The following is a 17674-nucleotide window of genomic DNA, read 5'->3' as shown; positions in this document are numbered from 1 at the left end:
TAAAGCACTTAAGCAATTTCAAATATTTGTTCATGACAAAAGGATTGGCACCTTGACATTAAAAGTCTGTTAAAAACTGATTGAAAACCATTATAATTAATTTGCATTATAATGTCAATAGCCAAAAAAAGTGGTAATTATTTCCAACATCTGTTGAAAAAGAACGCTTTGGCAACACAGCACATGATGGTTAATAAGGTCCCAATACTTTTGTCACTTCATACGGTTCATAAGGGGATAAGTGAAGCTGAATGGATTAGAGTTCACCAACAATCTGCATTAAAACACAGAATAAGTGTTCATACATCAAATACGGCTGTTGTGCTGTGAAATTTGAAATACAGTTCTATGTACTGCATAGTTTACAACTGAGCACATTCTATTAGTACAACACAAGAGAAGTGTAAACATACACATTGTGTTTTTCAGTATATTTTGTCATTATTGTTCTTTCCTATCTTCTTTTTAGAGCATTTGTACAACACTGCACCAAACTTACTTGCACATAAACCTTACCCCTTACCTTGTGCTCTGAAGTTGGCACCTGGTGCTCCGAAAGGGAAGGCTCAATCCCTTCCGTGTGTTAATTCCATATGGAAAACCTTTTACGGCGCGCTTCTTTATACCAGGCTATGGAAGCTCTAGCAAAGAGATGCAACATTCAAGCTGCTTTTTCAAGCAGCGAAGTTATAAAATTGAAGGAAAAAAAAAAAGATTTATGCCATTAAAAAAGGCTGACGCATTAAATGCTGTGCAAATCACCAATTGCTAATGCAATACATACATTATTCCTAAATAATTATTGAGCATGTTTTTAATACTTGAATTTAAATTCCTTCTAGCAATCCTCCATGTCTTAAACATGTCATCAAGTCTCCTGAAGCTCAAACTTACTGTAAGTCTGTTTGCTGGTGGTGCCTGTTACAAGGTGTGGGTACTTAGATTGGAAGGAGGATATAATCCAATCTTCTTACTGGTTGCCAAAGAATTCAGATATTGATTGACACCTTTCAGATGTCACATTCTTCTTTAGCTGTTGCCTTCCTCAGCCTCCAAATACACCTTACTGCACATATACACCAAGTACAGTATGCTGAACAAAGATGCACAACACAGTGGTACTGTACTTCAAGGACGCATGTAGTGAAAGGGGCCGACTTTAATTGGCCTTTATTTGATGAAAACAAAGAGATTTAATATATTGTTAAAATGGCAAAGTTAGTTTACAAAGTATGTTTAATTTTGTAAACATGGCATAAAATAAACATTTGAAATACATGTTATGTATAAAAACGCATGCAGTATATAAAAATTGAAGATTCTAATACTGATATATACAGCTGGTTGAAAACATTCCAACACTGGTGGCACATAACTGTGTAAGAATAATCTTGAAGAAGCATAATCGTAATGCCCATCTAAATGCACCTTTAAATATAATGTTATCTATGTAATGCAACTAAGACAGTAAGATTTTTTTTTTTGCATTGTTTTACAGAGCAGCCCTGGCCATTCAAAGAAGCATCCTCGTGATACTGTAAGAAGTGCAGTCCCTCTGCAGGTACACAAGGTGCGAATACAAGGCAACTTGAGCCACGGCACCTGGACAGTTTAGTACACATTTCAAATGGTATCAGCAGGACTAGTTCTCCTATAGCATCTCACCAACACAATCTTACCACATGCTGAAGTATGTCTATTATTTTTGGGCTGACATCAAATCATAATGCATTTTATTTACACAGATTAGCTCTTCACTTCATAAGAATGCCTGTGTCCATAGCCAGGATATGGAGCCCACTAGCTCTTGCATGCATTCTACAGGCACAATACAACCTGAACAACACATTTACCAGCACCACAACCACACAGACTGTACACATGCATACAGGCTAAGTAACACATGTCTGGAACAAAGGGTTAGTTGGCATTTTATTAACAGACCTCAACAATACGACACCACTACTGATGAGGTCTCTTAATGCATACAGTACCTGTAAAACATGTTAGATGCTTAAGAGGTTAAAAGTTGACATTTTAGGGCTATGAAGCAACTAATATCGGCAACATTGTTAACAATTATGAGGTCAGTGACTATGAGGAATTGTGGCGGAGTGTCCCGCCCCTATTTATTATTATTTATATTTTTGTTTGCGGTGCGGATAAAAGCGTCGCGTCTTTTGTTACTGTTTTTTATATATTTATAATTTTTTTTTAACCCTGCAGCACGGACAGCTGCAGGTTCTTATACTCTGGCCGAGGGGTTAACTGGCTGTTAATTATCTTATTACCCCTCGGCCACAGTCTGCACGCTTTTGGTAAGGATGCGTGACTGTCAGCTAGTTAAATAATCAGTAGCTGATCACTCATGCATCCTCACAGGGTTTTTAAATTATAAATATATAAAAAACAATAACAAAAGATGCACGCTTTTATCCGCGCCGCAAACAAAAATACAAATAATAATAAATAGGGGTGGGACACTCCGCCACAGGAATATAAGACAATATGTATTCCATCTCTGTAGTTACAGAAGCACTTCATTTTTTAGACAACTATTTCATTTTGAATAGATCAGCAAAACAGAAGAAAAATCGATTCCATATTCAGAATATCAAGTTTCAATAATAGAAACACACTGTATCTGGTTATTACTCAGTGTACTATGGAAATACAACTGGCTAGCAAAAGTGCTGTAAGAGTGAAAGCGCAAATACACTCACAATGTTCAAGTTTAATTTATTCTGATCCATCATGTCACTCAGTCACAATAAAAGCACACCACAGAAACACCTTTTTGGATGTTTTTTTCTTTCCCCCCGTCTAGTTATAGTATTTGACAACAGTATAATCAGTGAGAAAATACTAGCCATATTTGTAACACTTTCTTCTATAAGGCTTTTCCTTTGTTAAATCTAACTCCACAACCCATGTTGCAACACACATAAAATAATTTTCATAAAGCTTTCATTAGGCTGCAAGAATGACAAGAATATTGTCATTCATATTGTACATATTGTAGCTTCCGTACTAGGTCCTGCATATATTGTATAGTATTTTATATATATATATATATATATATATATATATATATATATATATATATATATATATATATATATATATATATATAATTCACTGATGTACCACTGAGAAATTAGTGTACAATTTACAGACTAGATGATTACATTTAAAAGAGAGTACTAGACAAGACATTTTTGCTGATGAGAATAACAATGAAAAAAGATCTATAAAAGCTTTGCATTACAATCTCAACAGTGTAAGAAGCAGCACAATCTATATGTAACACAGATACAGTGGCACTAAAGCAAAGGTTCCAAAATAACTAATGTAAATGAAATGCTTTCCCCATCTGCTGTTCCAAAGCAGGGTACGGCACATTCAAGGATTGCTTATCCCCACCCCCAAAAAAATCCCTCCATAGCATTAGCTCCTCTATCGGCTGTCTGCAACCATATGGCCGAGTGGACAGTCGCTTTGTGGAGCCATCAGAGGTTGTAAACCGTATGGCTGTTTCACTAACATATCTCATTATAACGATGGACCTGGCAGTGTCAAACAGCGCAGGTAAGAGGGTAAAAGAGGAAATTCATTCCAGTTTACACAGTCAAAAAACGAACAACAATAAAGTTAATACAGACCTGCACAATTAGCACAAATTTAAATAAAAAAGCTACTGCATCTTCATATCATGGGAGAAAACCCACAATCATAATGTAACTCAGCTTATCAGTCCACACTTCTGAACAAACAGGCACTAAATCTACAAAATGTCCAATCATAAAGGGTAGCCATGCATGAGCAGCAATTATCGCATTTTATAATCTTTCTTTTTTTGTAGTAGTAGTAATAGTAACACACCATTTAACCTGTGTTACGTGCCAGGCATGATTAGTTTACGCAGGAACAGGCTAACTGCTATAATCGCATCCATAGCCTTAACACACTACTCCACAATTGTACATACAATACACAGAAAAACATGACTTCTATTGCACTAACATTACATATATTTTCTTTCATCAAAAAGGTGCTTCAGAAAATATGTGCTAGCAAACATCATAATAACTTTCTTTTCCTTTTTTTGTAATAGGCAAATAGCCATACAGTACCAGGATTCTTTTAATTTCCTTTTTAGTTCTGCCTTTTTACCACTGTTCAATCACATATCCAAAGACTGTGAACGAAATTGTAAAGTATGTACATATATGTGAACATTCTATACAGCAAAATATACAACAGAGTTGATGATAGAGTTGCAAAAATAAATCAAAGTCTATGGATGAACTTTAAAGGCCAACAGCTCCTCCGAGTGCATGTTGTTGAGGGAGCGGAGGTCTGGAAGCTTCAAAAGCAGTTTGGTAAAAATGGAGGCTTCATTGGGATGGTTTTTCATTATTAAGGTTCTGAGGGCTCTAATTAGAGTTTCCTGCAGTGCCTCAACTGAGTTGACATTCTCCAGTCCTGAACGACCTGAAAAGACAAAGATAAAGTGATGGTAACAACTATTCGGTACAGTTAGTTGAAATGCACATTTTTACAAAACAAAAAAAAAATATGAATACTACTACTCTTTTAAGAACGAGAGTTGATTATGAGCACCTGCCTGCATTTGCATTTGTATTACAGTGAATATAAATAAAATGATTATTTGAATTGGTCTGATGAACCCTTTACCAGTTCATGGAAAAAAATTTCACTGACAAAGCATTATAAGTAGGGCTTCTGTTTTTTCAGTTTTTATTAATTTCATTTTTCTGTGTTTATTTTTTAGCTATTTTCGAGTTTTATGTAAATTGTTTTGGTTTTGCTTTTTATATACTGTATGAAATTTGTGTTTTCAGTTACTTTTCAAAATGCTTGGGCGAGTTTTTCTGTCAAAATATGTATAGTAACTTGACAGTACAAACTTAAGTGTACCTTCATTCCTCTGCTGTCTCCCACAACGAAATCCTTATGGTCACAGACACATTCTTCTGGGGTTTTTGTGTGTAGTAATTTATTTACATTTCGCCACAATTTGCAATTCTGTTTTAAATCCTCTGTATCATAATTGTAATACAACTTTAAATCCCACGAACAAGCCTCCATTCCTAATTGTAATCTCATTTTAAATCTCGCAAGCAGAGTCTCCAATAGAAATGTAAGAATGTGCTGCCACTCAGTAGTTGGGGCGGGTTTAAAGTATTCAGAACAAATCAATGATAGATACAAGTCAGGAAGGAGGGACCTTACTGGGAAAGGTCTTTTTAATAGTTTTTTTGTAGGTTGTATTTTTTAATGGGAAAGGGGTGGTCAACATGAATTGATTAACCATTTCCTGTGTTTATTGGCTATACACCAATTTAATTTTTTTTGCATCGGTGGTGTTTTATCGTTTTTTATCGATTAAAACCGAAAATCAAAAGCCCTAATTATAGATTAAGTCTTTTAAAAAGGAAAACTTAAAAGATGTTAAAAGCCCTGTCAAACTTTCACATAATCCATACTTCCTTATTTATTTAAGGAAACTGAAATAAAGCATCTTACTTTGTGCATTAAATGACAACAAAGAATACATTAAGAAACATGCATGAAGGACATATTGTTGCTTTCAGTCATATTATACACCTTGTGGCAGTGTGAAATATGTGGATAAATCCAGCCAACAGCTTAAGATGTATTTACAAATTGCAGAATGTGTAGAATAATACTACAAACCACAATGTCAATACTTGCATGATTAGATTTCATTCTGTTGCATTCATGATGCAGAACAATTTTTAGAAACCGTACTGTCAGATCGCAATGCCTTAAATGTCACGAGCAGACATGAAGGCAAAAATGCCCTTTACTTACCAGCAGAAACCAGGACGACCGCTGTGAACAGACTCATCTCCTCTTCACTGAGCTGCAGAGCAATTAGCTTCTCGCTGAACTCAAACATTGAGTTCAGCAAGTCTCCTGCTCCCATGGAACGCAGTGCATCCACACTGTATTTTTTTCCACTCAGGAAAGTGACAGTACGGTCCTTAGCATCAAACAAGGATGCAAAGCGCACCATTAAAACCTGTTCAAGTTAACGAAATACAAGATCAGGATAGGAGGAAGTATTCCATATACGCCTACAAACTATGGGTCAGGTTTTCAAAAACTGCTTTCAAAGATTTTCCATTTTAATCTTGTGAATTAACTGTTTGTGGCATCTGTTTTTCTTGAATCATGTTATGTTCTGCTCAGTTAAGTTACAATTTTCAGCTAAAATGATTTAAAATGTAAAATGTTAGTTTTGACAATCGAGTCTTATGTACCATATACAGATTCTGGAATGATTTAGGTTCATTTAAATCCTAGATCTTGTTTGGAAGTATAATTTTAAGACCACTAACAAATATATAGAAGTTGATTTATGAAGTTTTTTTATTTTATTTTGTTTTATCTAATAATACTGAACAGGGACATACCTCAAATGTGCCAGCTTTCAGCAGGCTGACCTGGTCGTGCTGAGAGAGGTCTCGGAACCCAGGGACACGCTTTGCAAACTCCACCACCTCTCGTACTGCAGAGGTGAAGCTCATGGAAAATTCCTCCCAAATATCATGTCCTGATTTACTGGAGTCAACATAAGGGGACAGTCCCATAGGACACACCTGAAGAAAAAAACACATTTACAGTAAGCACTTGTTTGTCTGACCCCTCTTGTCACAGGTTCCTCTGATGGATAAAGAGCCACAAGATTATAATGCTGATCCAGAAAAAAAAAAAAATGTAACACCATCATAACAAAAATAATTACTAACGCCCATACACTTTGTATAAAAATGTAACTTCCAAGCAACATTAAATTTATAATGACATGCATACAGTTTATACTCCAATTTAAGTTACAGTACTGAAAGAAACATAATACAGTTCTATACCGTACTTTATGGTATTTCAAGCAGTGAAAAACACATTAAGACAAAAAAAGCAAACCTACAGCTTGCAACACTGAAATCTATAGCAATGAAGAAAACTTAATCAAAAACGGTATTATTCTTACAAGATAAAGGGTGAGTGCACTTATGATATGAGCAGTACTGTCAGCTGACACGTGCTATCAAATGCAGTATCGATACAAGATACAGTACTGTACTTTTAATAAACAAAAATATCAGTAGGCTACATACAGCACACAGTTCAGTGGTTACTGACATGCACATTCCCACCATTTCCCGTTTGTTTTTAACCCCGGCGCTTGGCTTTGTTCAGATAAATGAGTTGAAAACAAACAATGTAATGCTAGTGGAATGAAAAAATTCAGACAGTCAGAAAACACGTGTGACGGTTATATGTAGTATTTTATAACACAGTCTATCTGTTACAGCGCTGACCGACAGCTAAATGGTGGTGCTGACTGTATATAAAATGTATGAAAGAACTGGTTTGACCTGTACTGCTAGAATCCTTGTGAGAATCCAGCTAGGTGGTAAAAAATATTACTGATCAAGGTTACAGTTCCTGTGTTTTGATCATGCTGAAGTAGCTAGACATTAAACAGTTTGTCTATAGTTTATTATCTCCCCCCTAAGAGTAATGAAAAGCTGTGATCTATCATAGGGTTTGATTATTTCCAAATAATCCAGCTTTAATGTGTTTTATTAATTAACTAACTACCTTTTGTTAGTACTGGTCTAGAATAGTTTGCAGTTATACTTCACCATATATAAAAACACCTCTTAAGAATTCCACTTTACCAAATGCAGCCTGTTTCCTCCTGTCCACACCGGCCCACTGAAACTCTTTTTGGTCATCGGTTCGTTCTCAGATGTTTTGCTGGCATTCAGGGTATTGTACAACAAGCCATTTGAAAAGCCAGGGCAGTGTCCGTTGGTCAGTCCATTGGCTTGCCTGCTGGGACAGTGCGCCACAGTGTCATTTCTGTGGTGCTCTTTGGGCATGTGCAGGTTCCCGTGGCCCAGGTGGTGGTAGGCGTTATAGCTGCTAAAGTCATTGTGGCTGTTCCTGGTGTACCAGCCATGCTCCTCTTCAGTGGAGACACTCATCCTCACTCCGCCCTGCTGGGTTGCAAAATTTTTGTCCATAGGGCTGGGCTGCTCTTGGTTGTACATGAAAGTCTCCTTGTGGGCCCTGGTGACAGTACCGATGACCTCTTCGCTACTGTCAGAGCTGGATGGGGAGGGCGTCTGGGCTGTTTCCATCTCCTCAAGTTCAGACTGCAGTGACTCTGGTTCCTGCTGCCGCTCCTGGAGAGGTGAGGTTAAGGAGGAGGAGGATGAAGTGGCAGAGTCTCCAGGTCGCTCTGGAGATGACTCCGCAGGCAGCTGCTGCTCGTTAAGCTGGGTGTTGTTCATCATGTTGTTCATGGCACTCTGCATCTCTAACAACATGCGCTGTTTTTCCCGTTTCGGGATACGTCCAAACCGAACAGCTGCGAGATGAATAAGTGAAAGAATGAATAAATTAATAAAACAAATTATAATTATCATAATACTTCAATATGGTTACTGTTTGGCTACTGATGAATCCTTGTGGAAGGTGATATAACCAGGCAGTGGCAACTAAAGTAAAGTTGTGCCATGGTTTCTTACCATCTCTTGACATTCCAACTAATAAGCATTTCTTGAAGCGACACTGCTGACAACGGTTTCTGTTTATTCGCATAACGGCGCAGTTTTCATTCTTAAGGCACTTCTTGTACTGGATATTTTGTTGAATGCTTCTTCTAAAGAAACCCTGTAAATCAAGAGAAAAAGAGATTGTGTCAATGTTTATATTGCACTACGCATATATGCTTGAAGATTCTTTATATTTCTGAAACACTGAATTGATTCAAAGCTTTAAAACAAAGATTATAGGAATAAAGGTCGATACCTGCTTCAACAGACTACCTTTACCTCCAAAATGTTTTTTTCCAGCATGGGAAGGAGCTAATCATAGAAGGCTGTAAGTCACAGGAAACCATCCAACTGTCCCTGGAGCTTTTCCTTTATTATTAGTACAGGTATTTAGGTTATAGTTATAAATAGACCTAAGAGCTGAACTACTTTTAGAGAAACTTCCCTCAGGAAATGGATTCAATCACTGCTGGTAGAAATGGCCCACTTACAGAATAAAGCTTTTCTTATTGTTAACCTGATGAAACTCTAGATTTCCTTTTCAAGTTTTCAAAACAAGCAGCGCAATCGGGCTGCAATGTAGACCACTTGAAGCGATTCTGCTAATATCAAAAACATTAACTGCAGTGCTTATTGGAGTGCAGTGTATCTGAGTTTCCCAAAAATGGTATCGTACCTTGCATCCTTCACATGCATGAACCCCATAGTGGAATCCAGATGCCACATCTCCACACACTTTACAGAGTAGAACCATGCCGTTAATCTCTGGAAAGAGCAACATCCATGTTTTAATCATTCATTGATTATTTTGAGTGCACAGATAATGTCAGGTATTTGAAAACCCTAAAAGATTCTGGCATTTGCAGACCTATGTAACTTTTGTAAATAGACTTTGTTGTACCTGATGGAAGATTGACTATTTTAATTAATTTATAAAACAAATAGAATACATTATTTTTCTGGTATAGTTATAAAGCAAATTATAATCCAGGGCTCGTAATGGAATGTGAAACAAGCACTGTGATTGGCCGAGCAAGGTTCCAGCTGTCCGTATATTGGATGGATACGGACAGTTGCAGCCTTGTCACATATTCTAAATCACTGCGCTGCCTCACAGAATTTAAACTAGGTATTGGTAGCCATCTTGCTCACACTCACTTACAGATGTACAGCTGTAACTATGAAACTGAGTGACCAATTACCTGCAAAAAATCTCAAAGTAGTAAGTAGACATGCCAATTTGGATGAAGAACAATTAAATGAACTGGAAGATAGAAAAACAGAAAAAATCGCTGTCTTTATGCTCACTCACCCTGACTTTGTCACTTGAAATAATGTATTTTTAGTGGTTTGTAAACACTAAAGAAAAACACAAAAAGACACTTGTGCACATTATCCACCCCTCTCTGACACAGATTTTGAACAAATTACTGAAATCCGAAACGTTGTTGAATTTATTTTTATTCCTCACATCAGTGTGTCTGCACTGACAGGAAGAAAAAAATAACGCTGTCTCAACTCCGCCCCCTGGTGTATTTTTTTAATGCAATGTGCACACTATCAAAAAAATGATTTACTTTCTTTTACATGTTTTAATTGAATTAATTTAATCATCTTTATATGGGACATGGGACATGGGACTACTTTATTTGGCGTAAGGATATTTAATAAAAAAAAATGACCTAAAGGGCCTTATTGCATACGTAAATACAGGTCTAGTTTCATAAAACCCGTTTTTGGACTTTGTCTTAGTGCTAGGTCTGTGAAACTAGCAGACAATAATCCAAGCAGAAACAACAATAAAGAATGAGAGAGACACACATTATAAGGAATTTAACAGGAAACAACGTGCTTTACTGTGGTACTGGTTATTGTTCTTACTCACTTGTAATTCCACACTTGGCAGATGAACGGCTGGTTTTGGTCGTACAGTGAGGGGTGCTGTGGCTCTGGACCCCCCCAGACACATGAATCTCTGTGGTCGGGTGCCCCCTCCTGCTGGAAGATGAGGAGAGGGAGGGCGAGGAAGTCTGGTAGCTAATGCTGGAGCTGTCGCTTTGGCAGGACTCCGGGCTTGAAGATGAGCTTGAGGAGCTGATGTATGTTATTACACCCCCTACAGGAATGAAAGAACAGAAAAGGGTGTGTCAAACTTGGGCCTTGAGATGCCAACATGTCATCAAAAATTGACATTTCCTAAAAAAAAACCTCCAAAAATGGAGTTTCCTAAAATATGGCCTACAGGTGTGTCAGTAGTAGGTCGCCATGACCTACATCTACATCATGTGACATATTCTGAATACACATGTATATGTTCATAAAAAAATAACAAGTTGTTCTAAATAAAATGTAGATTTATTAGTTAAGCTTATTGATTTGACAGCAAAAAACCTGAAAAAGTGCTGTAGGTCACTGTGAAATAACCTGTGCTTGTAATTTCCTATTACAGAACCATCACAATTTGATTAATGGTTCAAAGATGGCTAAAAATAAGTGTGGGATATCTTGAAGTCGGAAAATAATTAACAAAAACATTTCACGCCATTTTCATGTGTTAAGAACACAGCTGAATGGAAAGAGACTTGAAGCTGATATTTCTATTCCATTGAATGGGTTCTCACATTCCTTAAGCTGCATCCACACTGGACATGAGCGAAGCAAGCAAATAATTTAGAAGTCACTGCAGTCAAATGGGAGTATCCACACCAGCTGTGCAAAAGTCTTATGCATTTTGCACTTTTTTTTTGGTGGGGGGGGTTATACTACCATAGCGCCATCTATAGAACGTATATATTTAAAGAATTATTTTTTAAAAAACTGTTTTTTTGGTGAACACTTCTTATGCCCCACTCTTGTATTGCTTGTTCCTATTCTCATAACATTGTGTTGCCTGTGTTGGCTATACTAAGAGCCTATTGTGGAGTAAGGGAATTATCAGGGAAATTCCAGGAATTAGGATACAGTAAATTATTAAAAAGTTAAATACTGATCATTTTCTGATAATTTTACAGTGACCTTTTACAAATGGAGGCTGTGTGGTCCAGTGGTTAAAGAAATGGGTTTGTAACCAGGAGATCCCCAGTTCAAATCCCACCTCAGCCATTGACTCATTGTGTGACTGAGCAAGTCACTTAACCTCCTTGTGCTCCATCTTTCGGGTGAGACGTAATTGTAAGTGACTCTGCAGCTGATGCATAGTTCACACACCCTAGTCTCTGTAAGTCGCCTTGGATAAAGGCCTCTGCTAAATAAACAAAGAATTATAAAAAATGAAACTGGATTCTCCAGGTCAACAGACTAAACAATAAGAATAATACTTTTTGTAACGTGGTTACATTTCTTATATTACTGTTTGGAACACCGATGACAAAATGTTACTCTTTACGCAAACAAATCGAAAGGTCAAGAAGAATGTTACATAAACCAGATTATTTTAGCTACAAAGTACCGGTATCTCGTGTTCATTCAATGTGACGGGTTTTTTTTTTTTTTTGCGGCGCTGATTTCCTGTGGACATACCCCGCCCACCACACGTGTACCGTGTTGTAACTAGCTCACAAAAACACTGGTTTGGGGCCTCACATGTATCCGCCGCGAGTCTCCCTCACTCACACACGGTGTAGAATTATGCAAACCATGCGTCACTGCTCCTCTCACCCAATCAGGATCGACGCACGCAGAGCGTAAACACAACGGCACATGGCTAAGGAAATGATCCATGTGAGTGCAGCAACTGCACTGTTGCTGTAACCAACTGTTTTGTGAATAGCAACGGCACCAGTGGCACTCCTTACAGTTTTCAAAAATTAATTTTAGAAAAACAAACCTATGACATTTTGTGTCAAAACACCAAATATTACAACAAAAAAAAACGGTTACAACACGCATTCCCCAACCATTAAATAAGGTATTACTAGATTAAATCATGTATTCATTACACTATACATTCAGAGCAGACCCATTTGACAGTGAAAATATTATTAATATTATTTGACTGCAAGCCATCTTGTTTTTAACATATTTTTCTATTTACACCATTCGTAGTCATGCCGATTCATTACAAAAAATCACACTGGTTACTAAAATATATTCTTAAAACTTACCAGCTTTAGTTGATTCCATGTCTTTCTGATCTCTCTGGAGCCTCAAAAAACAAATGTAGTTTTTTTTTTTGTTTGTTTGTTGGTTTCTGTATCTCCTCTCGGTAGTGCTACAAGTACAATTCTTTGCACTTTGTATATATATATATATATATATATATATATATATATATATATATATATATATATATATATAATCAAACAAAAGGCAGGTTTAAATGTACTGTGCTAACAGTGTACCAGCTTGTTTCTGTAATGTTATTTGAGAATTTTTTCATGAAAAGAAAAATAAAGATTTTCCTCTTGTTGAATCCTTATTTCTTGTCTTCCCCTCTCTGTCTTGTCTATGTCAAAGACTGCCTCTTACAGTACTCGTGTCCTGTTCAGTCTGTGACACTGTCTTACTGTAAAAACGCCTAATGGTTACCGTCTCATTGTCGTGCCTTGAGTAAAATGTTGTCACGTGACCCAGTTCTGTCTTTGCATGCAACAGCTCCTCCTCCAGCCCAGCTTTTTTGACTCGATTTAACCCAGTGACACACTTTTAGAGATCAAAGGGAAAGAGAAAGACGGTTTATGTGGCAACGACTAGGAAGAAGGATTCTCTTCCCCATTTCCAGTCACACAGAATGAAATCATTTTACAGCATAATTTTTAACCAATTAGAATGCTCTGCTAGGGACAATTTAAACCATGTTGCTAATATAATATATCTTAATTACATTATAAATTATATTTTGAAATATTCTCCAAATACTACTATAATGTTATTATTATTATTTATTTATTTATTTATTTATTTATTTATTTCTTAGCAGACGCCCTTATCCAGGGCGACTTACAATCGTAAGGAAATACATTTCAAGCGTTACAATACAAGTAATACAATAAGAGCAAGAAATACAATAACTTTTGTTCAAGCAAAGTACAAGTGTGACAAACCACAATTCAATAATACAGCAGATAATAGTGATAGTTACATCAGGATATGATTAAATAGTGATAGTTACAGCAGGATATGATTAAATACAAAGTACTACAGGTTAAACACTTGGCAGATTACAGTATTCTGAAGTACAGGATTAAATGCAGTAAAATAGGGGGCAGATAAGAGCAAAATAAAGCACATTTAAATGAAGGGTGATAGTGTCCCAGGATACAAACAGAGGAGTTCTACAGGTGCTGTTTGAAGAGGTGAGTCTTAAGGAGGCGCCGGAATGTGGTCAGGGACTGGGCAGTCCTGACATCTGTAGGAAGGTCATTCCACCACTGCGGAGCAAGGGTGGAGAAGGAGTGGGCTCTGGAGGCAGGGGAGCGTAGCGGAGGTAGAGCTAGTCTTCTAGTGCAGGCGGAGCGGAGAGGTCGAGTGGGGGTGTAGGGAGAGATGAGGGTCTGGAGGTAGCTGGGTGCAGTCTGGTCAAGGCATCTGTAGGCTAGTACAAGAGTCTTGAACTGGATGCGAGCGGTGATCGGGAGCCAGTGGAGCGAGCGGAGTAGTGAAGTAGCGTGGGCGAAGCGAGGCAGAGAGAACACCAGGCGGGCAGCAGAGTTCTGGATGAGCTGGAGCGGACGGGTGGCGGACGCAGGGAGGCCAGCCAGGAGGGAGTTGCAGTAGTCTAGGCGGGAGAGTACCAGGGCCTGGACCAGGAGCTGGGTAGCATAGTTGGTGAGGAAGGGTCGGATTCTTCGGATGTTGCTCAGGAAGAATCGGCAAGTGCGTGCCAGAGTGGAGATGTGCTGGGAATAAGAGAGGCAGGGGTCCAGGGTGACTCCAAGGTTCTTAGCTGAGGAAGAGGGAGAGAGTGTGGTAGATTCCAGAGGAACAGAGATAGAGATCAGAGGAGGGGGAGGAGGAGGGAAAGAAAAGGAGGTCAGATTTAGAGAGGTTGAGTTTGAGGTGATGCGAGTGCATCCAAGAGGAAAAAGCAGACAGACAGGTAGAGATACGGGAGGAGATGGTGGAGTCAGAGGTGGGGAAGGAGAGGAAAATCTGAGCATCATCAGCATAGAAATGGTATGAGAAACCATAGGATGCGATGAGGGGGCCCAGGGAGCGGGCGTAGAGAGAGAACAGGAGAGGACCCAAGACTGACCCTTGGGGGACTCCAGTTAAGAGAGGGTGAGGTGTGGAGGTTGCTCCACGCCAGGTTACCTGGTAAGTGCGGTTGGAGAGGTAGGAGGAGAACCAGGCCAGAGCAGTGCCAGAGATCCCCAGGTCAGCAAGAGATGATAGTAGAATAGAGTGATCAACAGTGTCAAAGGCAGCAGAGAGGTCGAGGAGAATTAGGACAGAGGAGAGAGAGGCAGCTCGGGCACACTTAAGTGAGTTGGTGACAGACAGGAGGGCGGTTTCAGTGGAGAGGGCAGAGCGGAAGCCAGATTGGAGAGGGTCAAACAGAGAGTGGTTGGACAGGAAAGCAGAGAGCCACATGTTGGAATTTTAGATTTCGCGGGTTAATGTCCTTCCCGTTTACTTTTTTGAATTTAACATTTAAAAAAGCAACAGAAATCAAGTTTAATGTTCCAATTTTCTGGTATATTTTTTTGTTTTTTGTTTTTGTTTATTTATGTATGTATTTACTTATTCATTTAGCTACAATAATAACTTAAAAAAAACACTCAAAAGTTGTTGAGAAACAAGTGCTTTGCTATATATGGATCGCTACAATATGTTATACATGTACCGTGTATGTATGTATATATATATATATATATATATATATATATATATATATATATATATATATATATATATATATATAGTTAATTAGAATACAGATTTAAAGATAGAAGTAGAAACGGTGTCACAATATATAGAACACAATTACATCATGTAAGAATAAATCATGGATTTGAATATAAACAATAACAAGTAGTTATGTCATGCTGTCAAAAACCTATAAATATCTCCAATGTTTTGATTCAAACACAGGCTCCCCTGAGAAAGATATGTACAACATATCGAAACGTTGGGCAGCTGGCTCTTTGATATATATATATATATATATATATAGGGCAGCTGGCTCTTTGAGCTAATATATATATATATATATATACACACACACACACACACACACACACACACACACACACACACACACACACACACACACACACACACACACACACACGGTACATGTATAACATATTGTAGCGATCATGGAGGGGAGGGGAAGGAGTCAGGATAGTGAGGGAGGGGAGGGTCGGTCAGGGTGTCCTCGGCTCACTGCGCACCAGCGACCCCTGTAGTATGGCCGGGAGCCTGCGGGCTTGACTGTAAGCTGCCCAGAGCTGCATTGTCCTCCGACGCTGTAGCTCTGAGGCGGCTGCACGGTGAGTCTGCAGTGTAAAGAAGAGGGCGGCTGACGGCACACGCTTCGGAGGACAGCGTGTGTTCATCTTCGCCCCTCCCGAGTCAGCGCAGGGGTGGTAGCGGTGAGCTGGGCCTAAAAATAATTGGGCATTTCAAATTTGGGAGAAAATAATAAAAAACTAACTGGCAACGACTAAATTTTTTAAAAAAATATTAATTGACAGCTTAAGCTGCAATGAAAACCAGAAGACCCTGTGGCCCTCGAGAACTGGAGTTTGATACCCCTGCAACAGACAATCTCAGAGGCACCTGGCAGTGCATGTGACTTGATTCCAGAAATTCCCCACCCACTCTGCTGAGGCTAAATGAGAAGCCTGCTCAATGACAGTTGAGTTCAGTTGCAGAGTTCATTCATCCAGTCGGTCTTTCAGTAGAGCTTTTAGCTTTTAGCTGTAAATAGCGCAAGGCCTGTTTTTGTTTTGTACTTATTAACACATTAATAAAGAGTTTGTTTTATTTCACAGGAATCCATTTTGGGGGTTAAAAAAAGAAAACATCATAACCAAATGTAAAAGAAAAAATAAAATTGGGGGACCACTGGAATTGTGGGATGGATTGCATATTAAAATAATGTGCTTTTAAAAGGGCATGATCTACAGTACAACCTCACTGTTACGAAGACCCCACTTTTAGCTGGAAGTATGCAATCACACCACCATGTGTACAATGCAACCAGATAGGCGCTCCTGTCATGAAGGAAAAATTACTGTACCAGCAAATGTATCCAAAGGTGAGGCAGATTTCGGGCAATTTTACTAGGAAGGTTTTAGTTTTAAACAAATATTGAAATTCCAAGACAATATATGGGGTTTTAAAATTAAAAATCAATAAAAGGTCTCTATTTTACCCCCAAAAAGATTTTATAAGAAAATAAAGTCTGGGTGATATGGGACTGTCTAGAAAAGCAACACTGCTCCCCTCCACCCCTCCCCAACAGAAAAATGACTTTTGGACATAATTGTGAGATTTCATATAACCTTTGATCCAAATGAAAATTCCTAATGGAGAACTATTATTATTTATTTCTTAGCAGACACCCTTATCCAAGATATCACATTGTACATTATTTCACATTATACAGATATCACATTATTTTTACATACAATTATCCATTTATACAGTTGGGTTTTTACTGGAGCAATCTAGGTAAAGTACCTTGCTCAAGGATACAACAACAGTGTCCCCCACTGGGGATTGAACCCACAACCCTCCGGTCAAGAGTTCAAAGCCCTAACCACTACTCCACACTGCTGCCCTCAGGGGTACCCCCATAACCTTACACATTTGAGAAGCCCCTTCAAATGAATGCATAAAAATGTGGGCTTGTTCTTACACCACCTTTTGTTGTATAAAGGTATACTGGTAACATGAGCATTGTGACTGTGAAGATTTTAAATGGACGATAGAACAGATGTCAAAGTAGTGTTACAGCAATCATGTAAAATAAAAGAGCACCCCTATGCTTTGTCAGGGTTATTGTAATCAAATATTTCATTGTGCTGCTAACACCAGCAGACCAATTACACTACACCCCCACTCGACCTCTCCGCTCCTCCTGCACTAGAAGACTGGCTCTACCTCCT

The 17674-nt window shown here is 38.4% G+C and overlaps 1 protein-coding gene across 2 annotated transcripts; it reads right to left on the bottom strand.

Annotated features, from left to right (window-relative positions):
- Window positions 1–1218: 1218 nt before the first annotated feature.
- LOC117395063 (nuclear receptor subfamily 1 group D member 2-like) lies at window positions 1219–12874 on the bottom strand. 2 transcript variants are annotated; one of them, XM_033993926.3, is made up of 8 exons: window positions 12722–12874; window positions 10504–10734; window positions 9295–9383; window positions 8592–8736; window positions 7737–8431; window positions 6465–6650; window positions 5860–6070; window positions 1219–4494 (listed from the first exon to the last, which is right to left on the bottom strand). In XM_033993926.3, the coding sequence occupies exons 1-8, from the start codon at window positions 12738–12740 to the stop codon at window positions 4298–4300; spliced, it is 1773 nt and encodes a 590-aa protein (XP_033849817.2). In that variant the 5' UTR covers window positions 12741–12874; the 3' UTR covers window positions 1219–4297. The 2 variants fall into 2 exon arrangements, with proteins under 2 accessions (XP_033849817.2, XP_033849814.2); XM_033993923.3 differs by lacking the exons at window positions 9295–9383; window positions 12722–12874 and having other exon boundaries at window positions 10504–10728.
- Between the last annotated feature and the right edge of the window lie 4800 nt (window positions 12875–17674).

The sequence above is a fragment of the Acipenser ruthenus genome, chromosome 3 (genome assembly GCF_902713425.1).
Source record: "Acipenser ruthenus chromosome 3, fAciRut3.2 maternal haplotype, whole genome shotgun sequence".
Classification (NCBI taxonomy): Eukaryota; Metazoa; Chordata; class Actinopteri; order Acipenseriformes; family Acipenseridae; genus Acipenser; species Acipenser ruthenus.
The sequence above is the reverse complement of the archived record's forward strand: the minus strand, read 5'-3'. Positions and strand labels throughout refer to the sequence as shown.

Excerpts from the sequence above, each read along its gene's own strand:
- LOC117395063 (XM_033993926.3), bottom strand. Across the intron at positions 8,432-8,591 it reads AGTTGGAATGTCAAGAGATG|CTGTTCGGTTTGGACGTATC; the intron begins GTAAGAAACCAT and ends TTCATCTCGCAG. Across the intron at positions 4,495-5,859 it reads GGTCGTCCTGGTTTCTGCTG|GTCGTTCAGGACTGGAGAAT; the intron begins GTAAGTAAAGGG and ends TTGTCTTTTCAG.